The following is an 18785-nucleotide window of genomic DNA, read 5'->3' as shown; positions in this document are numbered from 1 at the left end:
CATGTAAAAATTTCTTCCTCATATCCAATCCAAATCTATCCTTTTCCAGTTTAAAACTGCTGCACACTGTCCTGGCACCATAGACCTTGGTAAAAAAGTCTCTCTCTATCTTCTTTATAAACCACCTTGTTGTGGATACAAAAATGCTGCTAGCAAGGATTTTCTTGCTATTTTCTAAGCCCGTGAGAGAATTTTCTCTCTCACAGAAGAGGTAGCGGAGTTATGTAAACAACCAAACACCAGCCTTGAGAAGTCTTGTTTATGGTACAGTATAAAAATATTTTGACAATGGATGTTTTAGGATTTTAGCCAATCACCCCCAAGGGGTGGCTGATCCTTTGTCCAATTAGACTATGAAGAAAAAAGGCTATAAAAGAGTTTGTAAATAATTAAATAAATCAATCTTGCAGCACAATTCCTGCCTGCTGGATCTTCTCTCCTCCTCCCTATGGCTGCAGGATATGGTGATATACCCTAGGGCATATTTTTATTTTTAATACCTTTTATATATTGAAAGGCTGCAATAATGTGGCCCTAGACCCTTCTCTTCTCCAGGGTGAACACCCCCAGCTCTCTCAGCCTGTTTTCACAGCAGAGGCTCCATACCTCCCACCATCTTCATGGTGTTCCTCTGGACCCCCTCTGACATGTCCATGTCTTCCTTGCACTGGGGACTCCAGAGCTGGCTGCAGCGCTCCAGGTGGGATCTCACCAGAGCAGAGTAGAGGGGCAGAATCTCCTCCCTCACCCTGCTGGCTTGGAAAAAGAGACAGCTGAGGAATCATTTGACAGAAGGTTGTAGCATCTCAAACAAGGGGTGATGAATAAGGAATGATGGTTTATCAGTTCTCCTATAACAAAATCTAAGGAGCAACTCACCAAGCAGTTGGCACAAAATTGGTTCAGGAAAATATGGGCAGTATTTTTTTGTTTGTATGTTTTTATTTATGAAAAAATTTATTAATGTTTTACTATCAGATATTAAGAAGCTAAAAATTTAGTGGTTTTAGAAAGGGATTAGTTGACTCTCGTTCTCAGGAAAGCTCTGGGCTGGGATTTACCTATTGACTGGATATTGTTCCATGTTTACTATACCTGGGCTTTAAGCATCCACTGCAAATTTTGGCAGAGACAGAATCCTGGGCTAGATGGAATGATTGTTTAGATCCAGTGTGTTAGTCTTCTGATCCTGTACTACAGTCTGTGCTGCAAGTAGAAGGGAGGAAAAGGGTGTCTTCAGATGCTGAAACAGCACCATGAATCCATCCTGAATCTTCAGGGAATGAAATAAACTCAAAAATGTGTGTCAACATCTTACGTAACTTTGAGTGCCACAGAAGGACAAATAGCTTAGAAGATTAAAAAGTACTCATCCCAAACCTTTGCAATGTATGTGCACACTGCGAGCAAGGAGCTGGAAATTTTTTGAAAAGAGAATAGGAAAAGCTGTCCAGTTGTTTCAGATAGCTTTACAACTACTTCTCTAGACAAACAAAACATCCTTCAAGAATGAGGACCAAATGCTTCCTTACCAGCAAGCTGGAAAGAACACAGCCAACCTAGAAAGGTTTTGACCTAAAGCTGGTTCGTGTTGTACAAGATTGCAGAGGAGTTTGGTTTCACCTGCTGAACCTCATGGTGAAACATCTGTTGTGTATTATGAGGAGTTGTTAGGGTCAGAGTTGGAGCATATGGAATCCTGGCATACACTTGAAAGGATTTATAAAGGGCCAAAAGAGCATGAAGTCATAGTGTTACTTATTCCCCATGTAGAGAATGTGACATGTGGAGTTTCTTCTCATGGAAATTTCATCTCCATAGTGAGAGCAGAGGGAGCATGTAGGGAGTGAGGAGGAGAAGAGACAGAGTGAAGTTCTATGGGAGTAAGATTGTGTGTACAACGTGCTTGTGAACATGAAACTATGCAGAGACTGCAGGATGGGTTGGTTTTGCTTTGCATTACCCAGCAGAGGCACAGGATTCTCTGAAATCCTCCAGCTGTTGTTCCTTGAGGTCTTGAAGGGCTTTCCACTGCAGGTTTCTTTTTCTAGCAAACCATTCAGCCCCATTTTCCTTCCTTACATAAGAGTCAACCCCGAAGCCAACAGAAATACAGCAGCAGACCGGTTCAGCATTGACCTTAATTAGAGCTACTGAGGTCACAATATACCTCCTACCCTACTCTCATGCAAATTCAGGTAATATATTTCTGGTTGATGAAGATTATGATAAGGGAATAATAAAGTGATTACTTCAGAGCAAGGAAAAATGCCTGCTGTTAAAACATGGGCAGAATCTTTTATGTTTGAGTATGCAGTAAGGAAAGGGTTGCAATCATCTCATAACTCGTTTTTTGACTGTATAGGAAACATTGGTGACTCATCGTGCAGATATAAGGCTGAGGGGCTGGAACTACTTAGTGAGAAGCCCTACAGAGAGGAGCATGTCATAATTGGCTCCTGAATCATCAGAATGAAGATTCCTCTCCTGCATATCCGTACCTAGCACTGGGGAAGGGAGCAGCAACTTGCCTTTGTGCAGTAACTTTGTGGCTCAAGCTAATGATCAGGAAATTGAAGACCTGGGACTCATGACTGCTTCTAAGTCTTGAATCACCAGGCTACAGGATTGTAAAATGCTTTTTACAGACCTCATGCAGAAGAGAATGGAAGATTCATATGATCAGCAACAGATGAAGTTTATGGAAGTTTTGATTCTGCGAGCCAGTAAGAAGTGGATTCCTCTGGCAGAGAAGAGCCATAGATGATGAGTTCTGTTTCCAATGTGCATTACATATTTTATTTAATGATACTTAGGTGGATACTGAAGAAGGAGTCCCTAGAGCAGAAACTCATTCTGCCCTAAATGAATTGTTATAGTTGGAAAGCAAACCACTGCTCAGTTCCCCTTTCCTGACAATGGCATGTTACTCTGCAAATTCCAGGCTCCTAAAGTGATCTTCAGATGATAATATCATCTCTGTGGGATCATAACAAATGTGCTTTTATCTGTAAATCCTTTCACCAAAATCAGCCTCTGCAAATGCCCAGTGAAGTGCAGAGGAACAGAAGGAACAGAGTGCTCTTAGAGTACTTATCACATCTCAGAATACTGATCACAATGCAAATGGGCTTTATCCAAAAGCCACTGAGTTGAATAAAACTTCTCCCACTCATTATTCTTCTTGATTATTAAACCCCAGCAATTCAAGGCCCAGTAAAGTGATGCATATCTAAGATATGAACTCAGATACAATATTTGCATATGAATTTGAACATCTCCTTTTGGGACATGCTTCGATAGAGCACAATTATACAGCCTGGAAGAAATTGTCGTGCCACTCATAAAAGGCCAAAGAAGAGACTAACAAAAAAATACATTGATTACAAAAGGCCTAAATTGAAAATCCCTCAAAGTGTTCATCAGTATTCTCTCCTGGAGGCTGCAACTGCCTGCCTTCTGCTGTCAAGAGCACCAAGCTCAATTCGCACACCTTTCAGATTTAAAATGGTATTTACAAGGGTTAAATTCTCAAAAACCCAAATAATTTCACTATAATTTCTGAATCAGCACAGTCCCATTAACCCAGCAGGAGGAATCGGGTGGCACAGACACAGAACTCATTTTCTCTGTCAAATAATACAGCTGAGTCAGGAGAAAATGTCCTACCTCACATATGGCACAGCTGAACCTATAGAATTTTTTGAGACCTGAGCAAATGAGGTGATAGTAATTTTATTGTAAACACAATATTTTTAACATATGAAAGGAAATATTTATAGGAAGAAATAATATGTTTATTAATACAGATTTTATATTTGAAGAAAAAAAAAGTTTTTTGGAAATCAAGTCCACCTTCAGGTCTGAAGCCAAAGCCTTTTAACTGATTACAGAGTAGCAGTTCTGAACAAATGCTCTTGTCTTGCACCACCTTCTTTACAGCAAAACTGGGGAAAAAAGTCTCCTCTTTCTCAACACTCATTATTTAGGGAAAAACAAACCAAACTAAGAATCAATTACACGTTAGGATGAAGTATATAGTGTATATATATGAACTTAAAAGAAAATCATATAGTACTTTAACACTTAGAAATAGAAAAAAACAAGCAGATACAGGCTTGTGCACCTTCCCAGTATCTCTTACCTGCCATTTTGTGTTATCTGCCCCACTCCCTCTCACTGAACCTTAGGAGCCCTTGAGTTTTCTTTCAGTAACGTTTCTTCTTCCAAATGGTTCTCTACAACTTGCTTTATGTATCCCAGTAATGTTTCCTTCTTACCCTTTGAATCCACTGTGATATATTGCACATTAACATTAAGAAAGTTTTCCTGGATTTCAACAATTTTTTTTTCTCATTTTTTATTTATGCTTCTGTAACTGTCTGGGGTTTTTTCACCTTAGACAATACGTATTTCATGCCATAGTGGAAAGGCAGAGATATAAAAGTTCCTTGATGACTTTTAGAGCTTTTTTACAAATACACAAAAGTTCAACAAAATTGCTTTTAAGAATATAACTTTTCTTTCCAAGATTTCCAAGCTTGTCATCTTCTGATAGCCTTTCAAATGTTAAGTCTGCATTTCCTGCCATGAGTTTTGCCAAACAATCTGATATAATGGCAAGATGATTGTGATGGGTCACAGGATCATGAGGAGGATAAACTGTTCATCATGGATAAGACAAAAAGTTTGAAAAACACTAAAGAGCAATATTTGTGTTGTCTTTCATCCCAAATCTGTGAAGGCCACCGAGAATGAGATTGAGCTACTTCAAGTTTTTCAACACATTGGACTGGAAGCTTGAAAATGGAACTGGTGTTTATTTGTTCCTAGGTTTGAAGGTTCCTTTTCACCAGATAATTGCAACCTCTTTCAGTTACTTGTCTCTTTGATATTCATTAATATTTACCCATTTAACAGACTTCTTTGATCCTCAAAGACTGCTGCCAGGAAAAGTAATCATCTGATTTCAGGTTTTTGAAAAGCTGAATGGCCTGTATTTTTTTCGTCTTCCATACATCCTTTTCCTTGCCAGTGATGGATTCATCATCACATACAGGCTTCCCAAGTGTTGTCTCACCGTCAGAAAGTTTCTTGACTTGGTGGTCTTCCTGACTATTGTCCATCTTCATGCTGGATTTTAGGCTCTGGAAGCAATAGTCACCAACCTGGCAGAGGAAAACTGGCTCAGTGCTGTCAGGGTTTAACACCACCAAGTTACCCTCTGACAAAGGCTGCTTTCTAGGAATACCATTTTCCTTCTGTAAGACAGGCAGAGAAATCTTTGTGGGGTTTGATTGTTCATGGAGACCTTCAGGTTCATGGAGACCTTCAGGCACAGTAAGATAGTCACCAAACACATCCAGGTGCAATTCAGGAGACGAGGTTGTTGCTTGGACTGAAACTGGGATTGTGACACCAGTTTTCTCAGGAGAAAACTCATGGCAAGAGTGGTCACTGGCAGGCTGGGGCTCCTGTGAGCCACAAGGTGATTCCCCAGCTGCGACAAGTGGAGGATGGGTGGAGGTGATGGCTGAGGGCAGTAATGGGCTGTCCGTGGCCATGTACTCCAAGGGGCACTGTTGAGGAGACGTGGTACAGCTGAGAGCCTTTGGAGAGTTCTGCTCGTCTGTTCCCTGGTTGGTGCCTTCCCCACAGGCTGATGAGACCCACGAGACTTCTTCCTTGTCATCCAGGTGCTGCATCGTTTCCTTCTGATCTGGGAGCAAGTCCTTTGGAGGAGCTGCTCCTGGCTGTTCTTGCCTCTGTGGGGCCTGGGGAGAGTCTTCCCTTGGGAGTGTCACATACTGAAGGGAAACCGATTTCTTACTGAGCCCCACGGGGTCCATTTTCAGGGTCTCATGTATATCAGGGTGAGAGGACACCACTGGGCTGTACAAGTATGGACCATTGAAATCAAAGCAAGGGATTGCTGTGTGGGAAGCAATACTTGCATCAGCACTGTTTCTCCTAGAAATGGGAAAGGAATGACCAGCATTCTGACTTGAGCAGACAACTGGGGCATGCTCTGACTCATTTAAAGCTTGGTATGAGTTCTGTAGGTCCAGTGTAACAGGGGAAACATCTGTCTTTTGAGTCTGCTCTTCAAGGCACTCTGCCAAAGTCTTCGCCTGCCTGAATGTGGGAAAGTTAAAAGTTGCTCATGAGAGAGATTATTGTGGTAAACAAGAAATATAAACCAATTTTAGTTGAAAACACACATAGCTACACACAGGCTTAGAAAAAATTTTCTTGCAGATGCAGTTACCCATTTAGCAAAAAATTGAATCTCCTCCTCAAAAGAAACTTGTGTGGGATTTTTAGTGACAGAACATTTGATTATGTCCTGCCATAACACAGTGAGGTCTTAGAGACCATCCAGAGTGTCACTATTATGTGCTGTTCACTTACCTGTCCACGACTTGAAGGAAGCTAGGCTGCTCCATCTTCTCTGAGAAGTTGTATTTGTTGAAGTCCAGCTGGTTGCTTGTTGGCCAACTTCCCAAGTGTCCTTTCTGAAAATGAAAAAGCAGACATGACCAAAGAGCAGTATCTCACTAGCAGTAGAATCAAGAACTGTACGTTCCTCGTGGACAAAGAAAACAAATAGGAGAGCCTATAGCACCCAGTGACAGGGATACAACTTCACTAATACAACTCAAAGGTGTGTTCAGCTCTTCAGAAGATGGTTTGTTCAAACCCGTATTGCCTTACCACTGACCTAAACAAGTACTCAGTGAGCCAACTAGGAAAGATGCCCTCCTAAACTTGGTATTTGTGAATAGAGGACTTGAGGGATTTGATAGTAGGTGGTTTTCTTGGCCATAGTGATCATGAAATGATTGAGTTTAAAATTTTCAGAGTAATGGGAAGAAAGAAAAAGGAACAGTAGGACTGCTACTCTGGATTTCAAGAGAGCAAACTTCAAGCTGTTCAGGGAGCTACTTGGCAGTATCCCCTAGAAACCTGCTTTTGAGAGTTGGTGAGTCCACAAGTGCTGGGCAGGTTTTAAGAACCCCCTTTTAAAAGCACAGGAGCAGGAAATTTTAGAGTACTGAAAATTTTTCTACTTTGATTTTAAATCACAGTTGTGCTGACAAGCACAGCACAAAGAGGTCTGCTAAATATAAGAGCACTGTTACATTGAGTAGGACCAGAATTTCTCCTAAAAACAAGCAATAGATAAATGAAGATATCTGTTCATTGTGGACTAGAAAACAAGAAGAGCTCTTATGATTATTGTAAATTCTCCCTGAAAAAGAGAGCAATAATGAACCCTTCAAGATACAGTTCCCTCTTACCCCCAGGTAGCTCTGGATCAGGAGACTCTTGCTGGGGTTTGGAATCTTTTCCTCCCACATTTTCTTCTTCCTGCAGCAAGAACACAGTTTTCAAGAGTTGCTTCTCAACGTGACTGCTACCAGAAAAGGCTGCACCCCATACAGCGTGCTGCTCAGCACAGCGAGGCACAACCGAGGCACTGGCACAGCACCACCCAACCCTCTCCCTTGCACAGCCATGCACAAGGCTGCCCACCAAGGCCCATCTCCACACAAACCTCTCTCCTGGGGGACAAGAAGTGCCTCAGACTTTATGCCACCCACATGGACTGCTAAGCCTCCTTGTTGCAACACAAGCCTACCTGAGGAAATACTTAAAGCTGCAATAAGCAGCTATCAGCAAAGAGATGATGACAGCTGGGAGGATCACTGGGAGAACCACAGGTGCCAGAACTGAAACAGAGAAAAGAGAAAAAGCTGGATACCTGTAGAGTGGCTGTTTCCTGCAACAGGTTTTTCACTCTGGTCACTATTCATCCGAAGAGATCAGGGGATGTGATATGTGGAGGGGCAGGATCTTAAGGCCTTCAAACTGTTGGGATATCCTCCAAAGTGGGACAGGTCAAACATGACCTGAACAGTGTATTGACCAAAGGAGTTCATTGTTTCCTTTACTGATTCACTTCTTAAGCTTTTACTGACATCAGAATTAAACAATTTAAGCTAATAAAAAGATGGTTATGAACCTTACTCCACCATGAACAATAAGCGTGCCTTCAGACATCTTAAGTCTGCCTGACTCTGTACATTTCTGAGGAAATGGGGTCTCAGAGATTTTCTAAGAGCTGCTAACCTGATAACAGCCACAACAGCACACTAATTTCTTCCTGAATACACACATAAAAATTTGCCCATGGTATAACCACTACAACCTTTCTCAGGACAAACCACGTAAGATCATATTAATTTGAGCAAAAGATTGTACGATGGCAGATATTCTGCCTCTAAGTCCAGAAACAGCAAAAACATGTAAAGATTTTATCTCCAGCAGACTCCACTGTGTGTTTTACACAATCTTATAGTCACTCTGCAAATATAAAAAGCTGATGGCTAATGTTCTATCTTCTTAAAGTATCAGGCTCTTTAATCACTGACAGCAGAATGGACTACTGGAATCAGAAAACAAAGATCATCATTTGGGCAGGATGTCTTTGATTCTTTCTCCACATGGAAAACTCTATGGTTAGCTGTACTCACCTTATGAAGGTAAGTAGGAAAGAAGCTTAAGAGGTCACTTGCCTCCTTCCGTAGCATTGTTGCTGTACTGCAAGGATGCAGACAGGGCAGCCCCTTTGGTAAGTGACTCCAACTAGACCATGGCTGCATCTCACTCCAACCCCATCAGAGAGAATGTGTTATACTAAAGAGCCATTCCAGCCATTAACAGTCCACCAAAACCTGACAGAAGCAGCTGCATGAAAATTACCATTCTCAGTCTTCCAGGTGAACTCCTCACTCCATTCGCTCCAAGGTCCCTCATATTCTGGAGGTGTATTCACCCTTGCACGCATTTTCCCCCTATACTCTGTAGATGCTGCCAGCATCTGCAGGGTGAAGATGAAGGGAGGTTCATCATTGCTGATATTTAACTCCTGGAGAGTCTGGGAAGAGGGGATGAACACCAGTGACAGAGGTGAGAAGAACTGCCTTTCCATTTGACCAGCAGAGAAATATACTCTTGCACTTTGTAAGTTACCTTTTCATATCGGTTGTTTTCCCAGTACTTGACTTGGTATCTCTGTCTTATGAAGCTGTAATTCAATTTGTGTTTTAGCCACCTTAGTTCATACTCTTGGTTCTCTGTTGCTGTTACTGACACATTTGCAGGCGGCAGCACCTGAACTGGAACACACTGAATGAATGTCTCAGAGCACTTACCAACCTACTGGTCCAGTTCTCTATTTCCACATTGTGAATCATTTCCAGTGACTGAAAACAAAGTTGGTTTGTGCAATGTAAAATGGCTCAGCTTTTTGACATTTCTTAACTCTCCACATCTTCCTTTTGTAGTCAAATACAATAAACCACTAGACCACTAAATAACAGAAAATCCATACCCGTGAATACTGACAGCACTCCTTGTGTACAGAAAAACAGCAAAGCAGTAGTTGAAATATCTGTGCTGGTCCACCACATTTCCAGAAATTTTCAGCTCTCTTGGAGCTACCTCCTGGTATTTTCACCCACTGCAGGAGCTGTCCTAGTTTTAGAGCTTGAAAAGTCACCCAAATACCTTCAGAGACATGCAGGCAGAGATGACCCACATGGCGCACCTCACTGGGCAAAGGATTCCTACCTCATCCAGTGTTCCAGGGGCCACTGTACAAATCCACAAGAGCTCACTGGCTTCTTGAGAAATCACATAGTGACACACTCCTACTCCCCACAAACACCTCTCACCACAGTTCCCTGTCACCTGGGACACTCATGAATGTGAATCACAGAGAAGTCAGCAGGGTGGCAAATGCTCACTGAGAAGCTCTGGGTCACAACCTGAATTTCTGCACAATAGTTTCCATCACTGTCACATTCCTCAGAGTAAAAAGGTATTCCGCACCTACATCCCAGAGCTCTGGCCTGATACAGTTCCTTTCTTCATCAGTGATTGTTCCTTCCATTTCCCACTTACTTTTCCTCATCACCACTGTCCTCCGCCCCTCTTGCTCAAACAGGCATCTCTCCAAGAAACAAGAAGGAGAAGCAAGAAACAGCACAGAAACTCACTGTTTTTGTAGGCTTCGATCAGCTTCTCCTCCGTCTTGGCCCGGACAGACACATGGTACTGGCTCTGGCTGTTGGAATTGCTAACAGGGATCTCACAGCTCTGGACCACATATGAGGTGTGGGGCAAGGTCTTCTCATGCACAGGAGAGCACTCCTCTTCTCTGAGGGGATAAAAGAGGATGAATGAAATCAGGGGAATGGGACAGGCAGAAGCCCTGTGAGAGAGGCACAGACATGCTGCCATGGGCAGAGCGCGTACTTTGATGCTGGGGTGGCCCTGAAGAACAAGCTGAAGAGGACAGAGGTGGTGATCACTTTCTTCACTTCCCAGCTGCATGTCAGACCATCTCCGCCATTGAAGAGGCAGCGAAGGTTCCTGGGCTGAAGGCCACCTTCAGACAACACAAGTGCAAGGTAAGTGACAGGAAAGTTCTGTCTTCTCAGCTTCCAACCCTGCACGGCCCCACTCCATCCCACACTACCTTCAGGGGTCTTCCATGACACCTCTGTGCTCCACTTGCTGTACTGCCCAGAGAAGCCACTGGCCTGCCCTGGTCTGGCTCGCACTCGGGCAATGTAGCTGCTCCCTGGGACAAGGTCCTCACGGCTGAGACTGCAATGTGTGGTGTTGGAGAGCAAGAGCAAGGCAGCTTCCTGTTGTTGGGGGAGAGGGGGGGAGAGGAAGGGACGGAGGAAACTGGTGAGTCAGGGAATGGAGAGGTGGAGGGAAGACAGGGAAAGAGTGAGAGGAGTTGACTGCCAGGCTGCATCTCCAACAGTCCCACGTGTGTGACAGTCCGTGCACAGGCTGCCATGTGGTGTTTCCTCATTCCCACACAAGAGGGGCTGAAGCAGCACAGTGCAGGAACGGTGAGGCATGGCCATTGTCAGGCACAATCTCCCCCCGCAACAAGTAGCAAACTCCTGCAGCTTGCAAAGTCCAGACTGTCTTCAGCTCCAGCTACACAAGTTCATAGCACTGCTCAGTGCAGAATTATGTGGGAATCGGGCCAAGACACTTCCCTTAAAATCTAAAGATCAGGCTGACAGGTACAGAGCAGAAACATATGCAGATCTAGGGAAACGATAGGGCAGAGGATATGGACTCCTAAAAACTTAGAAAAAAAACAACAACCATAAAAAAGAAAAACCCAAAACATATCTGTCTCAAAGGGGGAGCAACTTCAAATGTATTTTGCTGTTTTCCCCACATGAACCCACAGCATCCTGTTGGAATTTAATTCAGTTTAAGAGGGATTTAGGGCAAAATCAACTCCAACTTGAATCCAAGTACAGTGGTTGGGGGTTTGTTTGAGTGGAGAAGAAATCTTTGCATTCAGTTCAGCATTCAGTTCAGGACAAATGGTATTTCACTGGGCAAGTCACTTGCAAACAGAAAGAGAGCCCCTTCTACCTGACCCAAAACAACACTTGTTGTATCGCCTCACAGTCCCCGAGAATGGAAAGACCACAGACTTTCAACCACAGGCTTTTAACACAGACTTTCAACTGCCCAAAATGGTGCAGCCCAAACCAGGACAGCTCAGCTCTGCTCTTACCTCCCAGGACTCCCACTCCCGCTTGTAAGTGACTTCAAACTCCAGTGCATTGCCCAAACCTTGGCTTCCATTGGCTGTTCTCCAGGTCAGCAAGAAGTCTCCTGATGTCATCAAGGTGACTGAGAGGTTTTGAGGTGGGAGGGGCTGAACTGGAAGGTGAAGGTACAACATGTGAGAGGAGATAATGCAGAAAGGACACAAAGAGGGGAAGAAAACATCTAGGTAAGCTTCCCCATTTCCAGAGTATCTTATCCCTGACACATCAAGTACCTCCTGCTTGACCAGCTCCTGAGATGATACCAGGTCCAGCTGCTCCCAGAAACTTGCCGTCTCCTCTCCCTGCCCAACCCTCTCAATGTGGAACTCTTTGGTAGTTTTCACAACGGAAGTGCAATTGAATTCCAGCTGAACAGCAAATACACTCCCAAAAATCCTCAGAATTCATTGAAAAATGAGAATTTGGTATTTAAGCCTTACCATTTTGGAAAAGATCAACATCCAGTTCCGCTTGAAGCACCTTGTTAGGTCTGAAGCCATACCAATGATCTACCCCTATTCCAAAATATTCTGTAGTGTTGCGGCAGACCCAGTGCACATACACATCTGGAGCTTCACGTAAGTCATTCTCTGTCTGGCGTTTGCAAAACATGTCCTTGTCCTCCCTGTGTGCAAATAAAGTGATCTGATCTGAAGACCTGTAGGTAGTGCAAAATTAAACACCTGAAAGCAATTTCATCCCATCCTGCTGTTATAATTGACTAAGGCACTTATATCCCCTTCTCCCTGTACCTATTAGTCCTGGTTTGTGTCAGTTAGTATGAGAAATATTTTTAACACTGGAATTTTGCCTCCCCATTTCGAAGCTGTGCAGCAGAATGTTACGGTACCAGTTCATTTTTGTTACTTTTTAGGCTAGCTCTATATAATCTCATATTTTTAGATGAGAAATAATATAATGAAAATTAACATCATGTAAATACACCTTTTATTCAGAGTGAAAGGCAGTAAAGATCCTAAGCTGCTTGAAGACTTTCATTTTGCAGTACCAGAAAAACACTTAGAAAAAGATCTCAACCAAAATGTACTTCTGTGTCCTTAGTAGTTCTGTTCTGCCAAGGGACCTTGAGTATTCATTAAAGATTTCATCCACAATGTTAATCATCCTTTCAGATGGCCTTTCTCCAGGCCAAGTAGCATCATGAAAATTAGAAACTATTTTTTAAACTAGGCAGGAGAGGATAATCTTTGTGTGGTTGCAGTAGCCTTAGCTGCTGGAGAGATGCATTGCTTCTTTATGTACCCTCTGGAATTTTGTTTGTGCTTATGGCCTCATGCCCAGTATATTATCTTGTTCCAGCTCAGATGAGAAATATTAAGTTGTGAATATTTAAGGCCAAATACTCTCTTCCAGGATAGGATGGAGTCTTCTAGCCAACTATATGTCAGCAAGCATTATTCAGCACTACTGCTATTTTTGTAAGTTGGGTATCAGCAAGGAAACCAGGGATATTGCTGAAGTATGGATTGGACACTGCGGTGTGTGTGTACCCTGAAGCAAAAGAGTCAGCCCAAGGAGTGTGAAGCCGTGAGGTTACTTCTATCTACTCACCAGCATTACCTTACAGTTTGGAATTTAGTCAACTATTCTTCACCCATGAGCTGATCCTGTTTAAATGTTGGCCATTTTGATTTCAGCTGTGTGACTGTCCATGTTTAATACCTGCTTGTCTGATTAGTTCACCTCAGTTAAGTTTCATGATCCACACACTTCATCATGTAACAATGTTCCAGAGAATCCTCCAAAGGTCCAAGTAACTTTATATCATCTTTCGCCAGAAGTATTTAACTTCAAGGTTCTGCTCCGAAGTCCTTCCACTGTTTTCATCTGCTTTTAGGTCTCTTAATTCCCTCTTGTTTGCAATAAAATCAAGAGTTCTTCCTCTTTCCTTTTCTTCCTGTATCCCTAGACTCTAAATAATTTTCTTCTCAACTATCTATCTTTGCCTTCCTCTGTCCCTTAACTATTCCTCCATTTCTGTCCTTCCTTATCTTCGCCATTGATCCAGTCTGGTGATTCGGTTTCCTTTTCAAAAGGAAACAGATGTAACAGAGAGATACTGTCATAAACACACCGGTATCTCTGGGAGGAAAACTGATGGCACAGATAGAGAACTTACCAGTCCTCTCTACCTAATAAATATACAGTCTATACATATCTCTCAAAAGTTATCAAAACCACACTCTCAGTGATGCTCCTAAATGGGCAAAATGACAGGAAGAATGTCTCCTCCCTTTAGGGTTTACAAACGGTACTCACACTTGTTCTGACACTTCCTTCTCCCCTAATGCTGTTTATTAACATCCTATATGCCCCATCTTATTTCATATCTATGATCCTACAACAAAATTACGGAAAATAATTGTAAAGGTGATAAAAAGAATTCCACTGGCATAGCCCATTCATTTCTCTCTTCCTGGATGAGGCCTCAGAAGCAGGCACAACTTTTGCTTCAGTCAGAAAGAGAGGTGGATGTGCTTTCTGAAAACCTGACTGCTGGTCCCCAGGATTCCAAGTAAGGGCCAATTTTCCTTTGTACTTTTATCTAGCTCAGCACATTTCAGGTACTTACATTATAACATTATCCCTTTGGTAAAGAACCATAGCAACAAGGTCATGAGCCTCTGAATGCTCCATCCACGTGCAGGTCACCTTTGAGTTGTAATCATTGTAGCAGTTCAAGCTTTTCATTGGGATACTCTCTGGGAAAGGAATTCAGGCAAAAAAGATGCAGTGATTAAAAATATAAATGGTGAGAGATAGCAGGATGTACAGAATGGGTAAGGCACTGATAACAGTACTCTCCTCTTGGCACCAGAAAATGGAATAGAATAGAATAGAATAGAATAGAATAGAATAGAATAGAATAGACTCATAGAATTGTTTGGGTTGGAAGGGACCTTAAAGATCATGCGGTTCCAAGCCTCCTGCCATGGGCAGGGACACCTTCCACTGCACCACTTTGCTCAGAGCCCCATCCAGTGTGGCCCTGAATATCTCCAGGGATGGGGCATGACTCAGTGAAAATATGTGCAGAGTTGTGACCATTCTGCACATCTCCACAAGTGTCCATACCAAGGTAGAACTAACAACAATTAAGTGAACTCTTTGTGCCTGCAAGGCATACAGTTCTAGCCAAGGTATCACTTTTCGAACACTGAATATTTCCAAGGATTAGTAGATACCATGACCAGCAGACATATGGTGATCATCTCACCCTTGCGTGTTGGTGTGTGGACTGCTTTGCTATTAACTTCCTAGTAAAGTTTATAATGCTAGAAAGGTGTATTTAAAAGTGAGATGCTCTGGGAATAGTCTTGTTATGACTCAGAAGAATGTCCAAACTAATTTGTTGGAACTAGATTTATGATCCAGAGATGGCCAGACCTCTCATCAAGGATATTTTTTGTTTTAAGTTCACAACTGTGAAGTTGAAAAATACAGACTGCCTCTGGCATATGCATTATGAAGCAAGGTGCTTTCTTATGCTTCCTTATTTTCTCTTAAGGTAATATCCACGCTGCACTATTGGGATATTGCACCTTCAGATGACAAAGATGACAGTGTGCATACGTGAGTGTGCTCTCTCAAATAATTTTTCTTGATGAGAGCTGTAATCAGCTTGTTTGAGGGGCTTTTTACAGGCCAAAACCCATCAGAACAGAATGATGCTGTCTTAGTCAGCAGGCATAAGAGGGACCTTACTTTGATCTTCTACGAAAACCAGTACAAAGTAAGTTCTGCTGTATTCCTTGCACAACCAGGAAATGGAGCATCCCACATAGAAAAGGATGGTCTGAATATAGGGCTAAGGCTCAGAATGCCAAGAACCCAGTCTGACCTACACTGTAATACCTTTTCCCTAAGAGATCTCAAAGGAAGATTTCCTGCAATTGATGCTGGGCCAGGCAGCACAACTCGTCCAGCTACTGCAGACATGAGGTATCTGCATTAGAAAAGGGGCACAGCTCCTGACAACACTCTTTTTCTGCTGTCTTTAGGATAGCTACAGGCCTAGTCTTGTTGCAGATATGGTGCACTTCCTATTCCCAGCTCCGTTAAATCAAATTAGAGGGCAGGGCAGGGCAGGGCAGGGAAGGGAAAAGGGAAAAGGGAAAAGAAGAGAAAAGGGAAAAGGGAAAAGGGAAAAGGGAAAAGGGAAAAGGGAAAAGGGAAAAGGGAAAAGGGAAAAGGGAAAAGGGAAAAGGGAAAAGGGAAAAGGGAAAAGAAGAGAAGAGAAGAGAAGAGAAGAGAAGAGAAGAGAAGAGAAGAGAAGAGAAGAGAAGAGAAGAGAAGAGAAGAGAAGAGAAGAGAAGAGAAGAGAAGAGAAGAGAAGAGAAAAAAGAAAAGAAAAGAAAAGAAAAGAAAAGAAAAGAAAAGAAAAGAAAAGAAAAGAAAAGAAAAGAAAAGAAAAGAAAAGAAAAGAAAAGAAAAGAAAAGAAAAGAAAAGAAAAGAAAAGAAAAGAAAAAGAAAAAGAAAAGAAAAAGAAAAGAAAAGAAAAGAAAAGAAAAGAAAAGAAAAGAAAAGAAAAGAAAAGAAAAGAAAAGAAAAGAAAAGAAAAGAAAAGAAAAGAAAAGAAAAGAAAAGAAAAGAAAAGAAAAGAAAAGAGGAGAAAGAAGCTCTCATTGCATAAGAAAGGAAACAAAAGCAATGGATATGGCAGATGGTCGCTTTATCTGTCAGCTATTCCGCAAGAAGAAAATCAGGTCATCTGGATTTTCCTGTTGGTAGCCCCACCACACTGTCTTGTGTCTGACCACATGTCCCTACTCTTGTGCACTACCATCTGAATTATGCAGCCCTTCATTTTCCTATGTTTTATCAGGGTCTAGCCCCCCTTCCATTCACTCGTTATCCAATCAGCTTGTTAATCTCATCCATTTATATAGTATTTCACCTGTTCATACCACCAACATACAACTGATTTGTCTGCACATGCACCTGCCACATGCTGGTTTTGATCAGGAAGTCTGTTATCTTACAGCTTAGAAAACAGGAGAAGAAGGAAGAAGAAAAGCAAGCAGAAAAGGAGGAAGAGCATTAGCTGAAGGAAGGAGACAGATACAAAAAGAAAGACAATAATGGAAGGATAAAAGAGAATATAAATTTGAATCTCACCTCGAATGGCTTGAACACGGAACACCAAATACAGATTCAGCAGCAGGATGAAAATCTCTTTCATGTTGATACTGTCCTTTGCGTACAGGCTTGATCCTAACTCAGAATTTCAGAGTTTTCATTGCCCGCTGGCTACTCTCTTGCCCTGCTTACTGTGGAGCTGTTTGTTTTTGTTTCACAGAAAGAGAAGTAAAACTGAATAAGGGAACTTCTTTAAGATCACGTTGAAGTGACATTCAGAAAGAACTTCTCCCAAGCATTTATTGTAGGACAAAGTCCATGTCTTCTCATTGCTTGTTGTTACAACACAAGCAAAGAATGAAGTAAATGTACATTTCCAAGGAAGTGCAGGGGTTTAGTCAGCTCAGTAGCAAAAAGAAAAAAATCCTAATCTGTGATGAAAAGTCATCCTTAAAATTCATTTCATTCTTTTGCTCTTTATGCTTAAAGCCTTCCAAATGAACCACAACAGTGGTTAATTTCCTTAAAAATATGATCTCAACCACCTAGTTCCTAGGAGCTATAGTGGTTGAATTTCCATATTCATTCACTTTGAGAGTTTCCTTCAACATTTTCTAGGTGTCCCACAAACAAGTTGCAAATTTTAGACATAATACCAAAGAAATTTAAATTCTTGCTTTGCTTTGCTTTTCTTTTCTTTTCTGGTGATTGTAGAGAGTGAGAGCAGATGGAGCAGTTCCAGGACCATGGACCACGCTGTTCAATACCGGAATTTAAATCCTTTTGGCCATCTCTCATTGCTCTCTCAAAATCATAATAAACACACCTACTCAAGCACATTACAGATCTGAGAGTTTCTTCTATTTTAGGGGAGCATGGAAAAACTCCTTTTAAATTCCTATTGACTTTTAGATTCCTGAATGCCACTTCCTTGCAGCAGAAATGTCTGGCTGAGTCCTTGAATAATCATTACAGCTAAGGAATCCCTCAGTAACTCACAAGTCCTTGTATGAGAGCAGACTCTGCCATTATGATTCCCCCAGAAAGGAAGCCATTCCCTTACCTGGATCCAGGGATGTCTGTGAGGCAGGTGATTCAACCTGATGGGTGACTCTCCCTGTCCATCCTCCCTCCACAGCACCAGAATCCTCTGATGCAGAAATCAGCAAACCCACACTTGCCTAGAACTGGAGACAGAAGTATAAACCAACCACAGGATTTTTTTGGCAAGTTAGTCTTCAAAATAACTGCTACATCTTTTGTGAACCTCAAATGCCACTTTCAGAGAAGCTGACACCTCCCCTATCAAGGAAGGTCTGTGCAATTGCACAAAATAGGAAGTCTGTACTTCCTATTTTAGCCCCCAAAGCACGCACGTAGATGGGACTGTTAGGTTAACTGGGAAGGGAGGGAAAGGAAGTTTGTCATTGCCAATCTGTGTGTTAGCAATTACCAGATCATGAGACCAATGTATTTTAAGAAGAGAAAGGACTGACTGGAGCAGAAATAAGAAAGATAAAGAAAGAGCTTTCTGTTTTTCACTCCAGTGCTGTTTCTTGCTTTACTCTAGACTTAGCAGGGATCCCTCTGATCTTTTGTTTGTACATCTATATTGGGGGAGAGTGAACTACCTTTATCTCTGCAACTCTTTATTTTGAGTAATATTTCTAAGTATTACCCATTTCAACAACAATTAATAATAAATTATAAGTACTATAGTACATAGAAGAAACAAAAGCAAACTGGTGAGAATAGTTGATCTGAAGTTATCCTACACCCAAGGCAGCCTGGTCTTTTAATCCAACCATAAAACTTAGCCCAATAGCCTTCAAAAATAAACCCTAGGAATGTTAGGTAGCCATAAGGAAGAGACATTGCCTTCTCAGGGATAAACAGTGGGGGACTAAGATGAGTGCCCAGATACAGAATATAACTGCCAGAGTCTGTCTGTCCTGCACTGCTACTCCTCCTCTAAATCCCCATGGTACTGACAAAACCACTGTTAGCACAGTAATTCTCTCACC

General features: G+C 42.1%; 1 protein-coding gene across 1 annotated transcript; it reads right to left on the bottom strand.

Annotated features, from left to right (window-relative positions):
• Positions 1–3790: 3790 nt before the first annotated feature.
• CSF2RB (colony stimulating factor 2 receptor subunit beta) lies at positions 3791–17979 on the bottom strand. The gene is made up of 14 exons (XM_082280969.1): positions 17825–17979; positions 16801–16960; positions 14254–14383; positions 12101–12285; positions 11624–11772; positions 10547–10718; positions 10324–10456; positions 10065–10225; positions 9037–9182; positions 8767–8941; positions 7643–7733; positions 7302–7371; positions 6412–6515; positions 3791–6135 (listed from the first exon to the last, which is right to left on the bottom strand). The coding sequence occupies exons 2-14, from the start codon at positions 16862–16864 to the stop codon at positions 4914–4916; spliced, it is 2802 nt and encodes a 933-aa protein (XP_082137095.1). The 5' UTR covers positions 16865–16960; positions 17825–17979; the 3' UTR covers positions 3791–4913.
• Between the last annotated feature and the right edge of the window lie 806 nt (positions 17980–18785).

The sequence above is a fragment of the Coloeus monedula genome (genome assembly GCF_965178545.1).
Source record: "Coloeus monedula genome assembly, chromosome: 4".
NCBI classification, from domain to species: domain Eukaryota; kingdom Metazoa; phylum Chordata; class Aves; order Passeriformes; family Corvidae; genus Coloeus; species Coloeus monedula.
The sequence above is the reverse complement of the archived record's forward strand: the minus strand, read 5'-3'. Positions and strand labels throughout refer to the sequence as shown.

What these genes read in the sequence shown, in the direction of transcription:
- CSF2RB (XM_082280969.1), bottom strand. Translation starts at nt 16,864, where the DNA reads ATGAAAGAGATTTTCATCCTGCTGCTGAATCTGTATTTGGTGTTCCGT. An exon ending in AGGGCCACCCCAGCATCAAA is followed by an intron (nt 10,226 to 10,323) that starts GTACGCGCTCTG and finishes TTATCCCCTCAG; the next exon opens with AGAAGAGGAGTGCTCTCCTG. An exon ending in CACCTGGAAGACTGAGAATG is followed by an intron (nt 7,734 to 8,766) that starts GTAATTTTCATG and finishes TCTCTGTTTCAG; the next exon opens with TTCTGGCACCTGTGGTTCTC.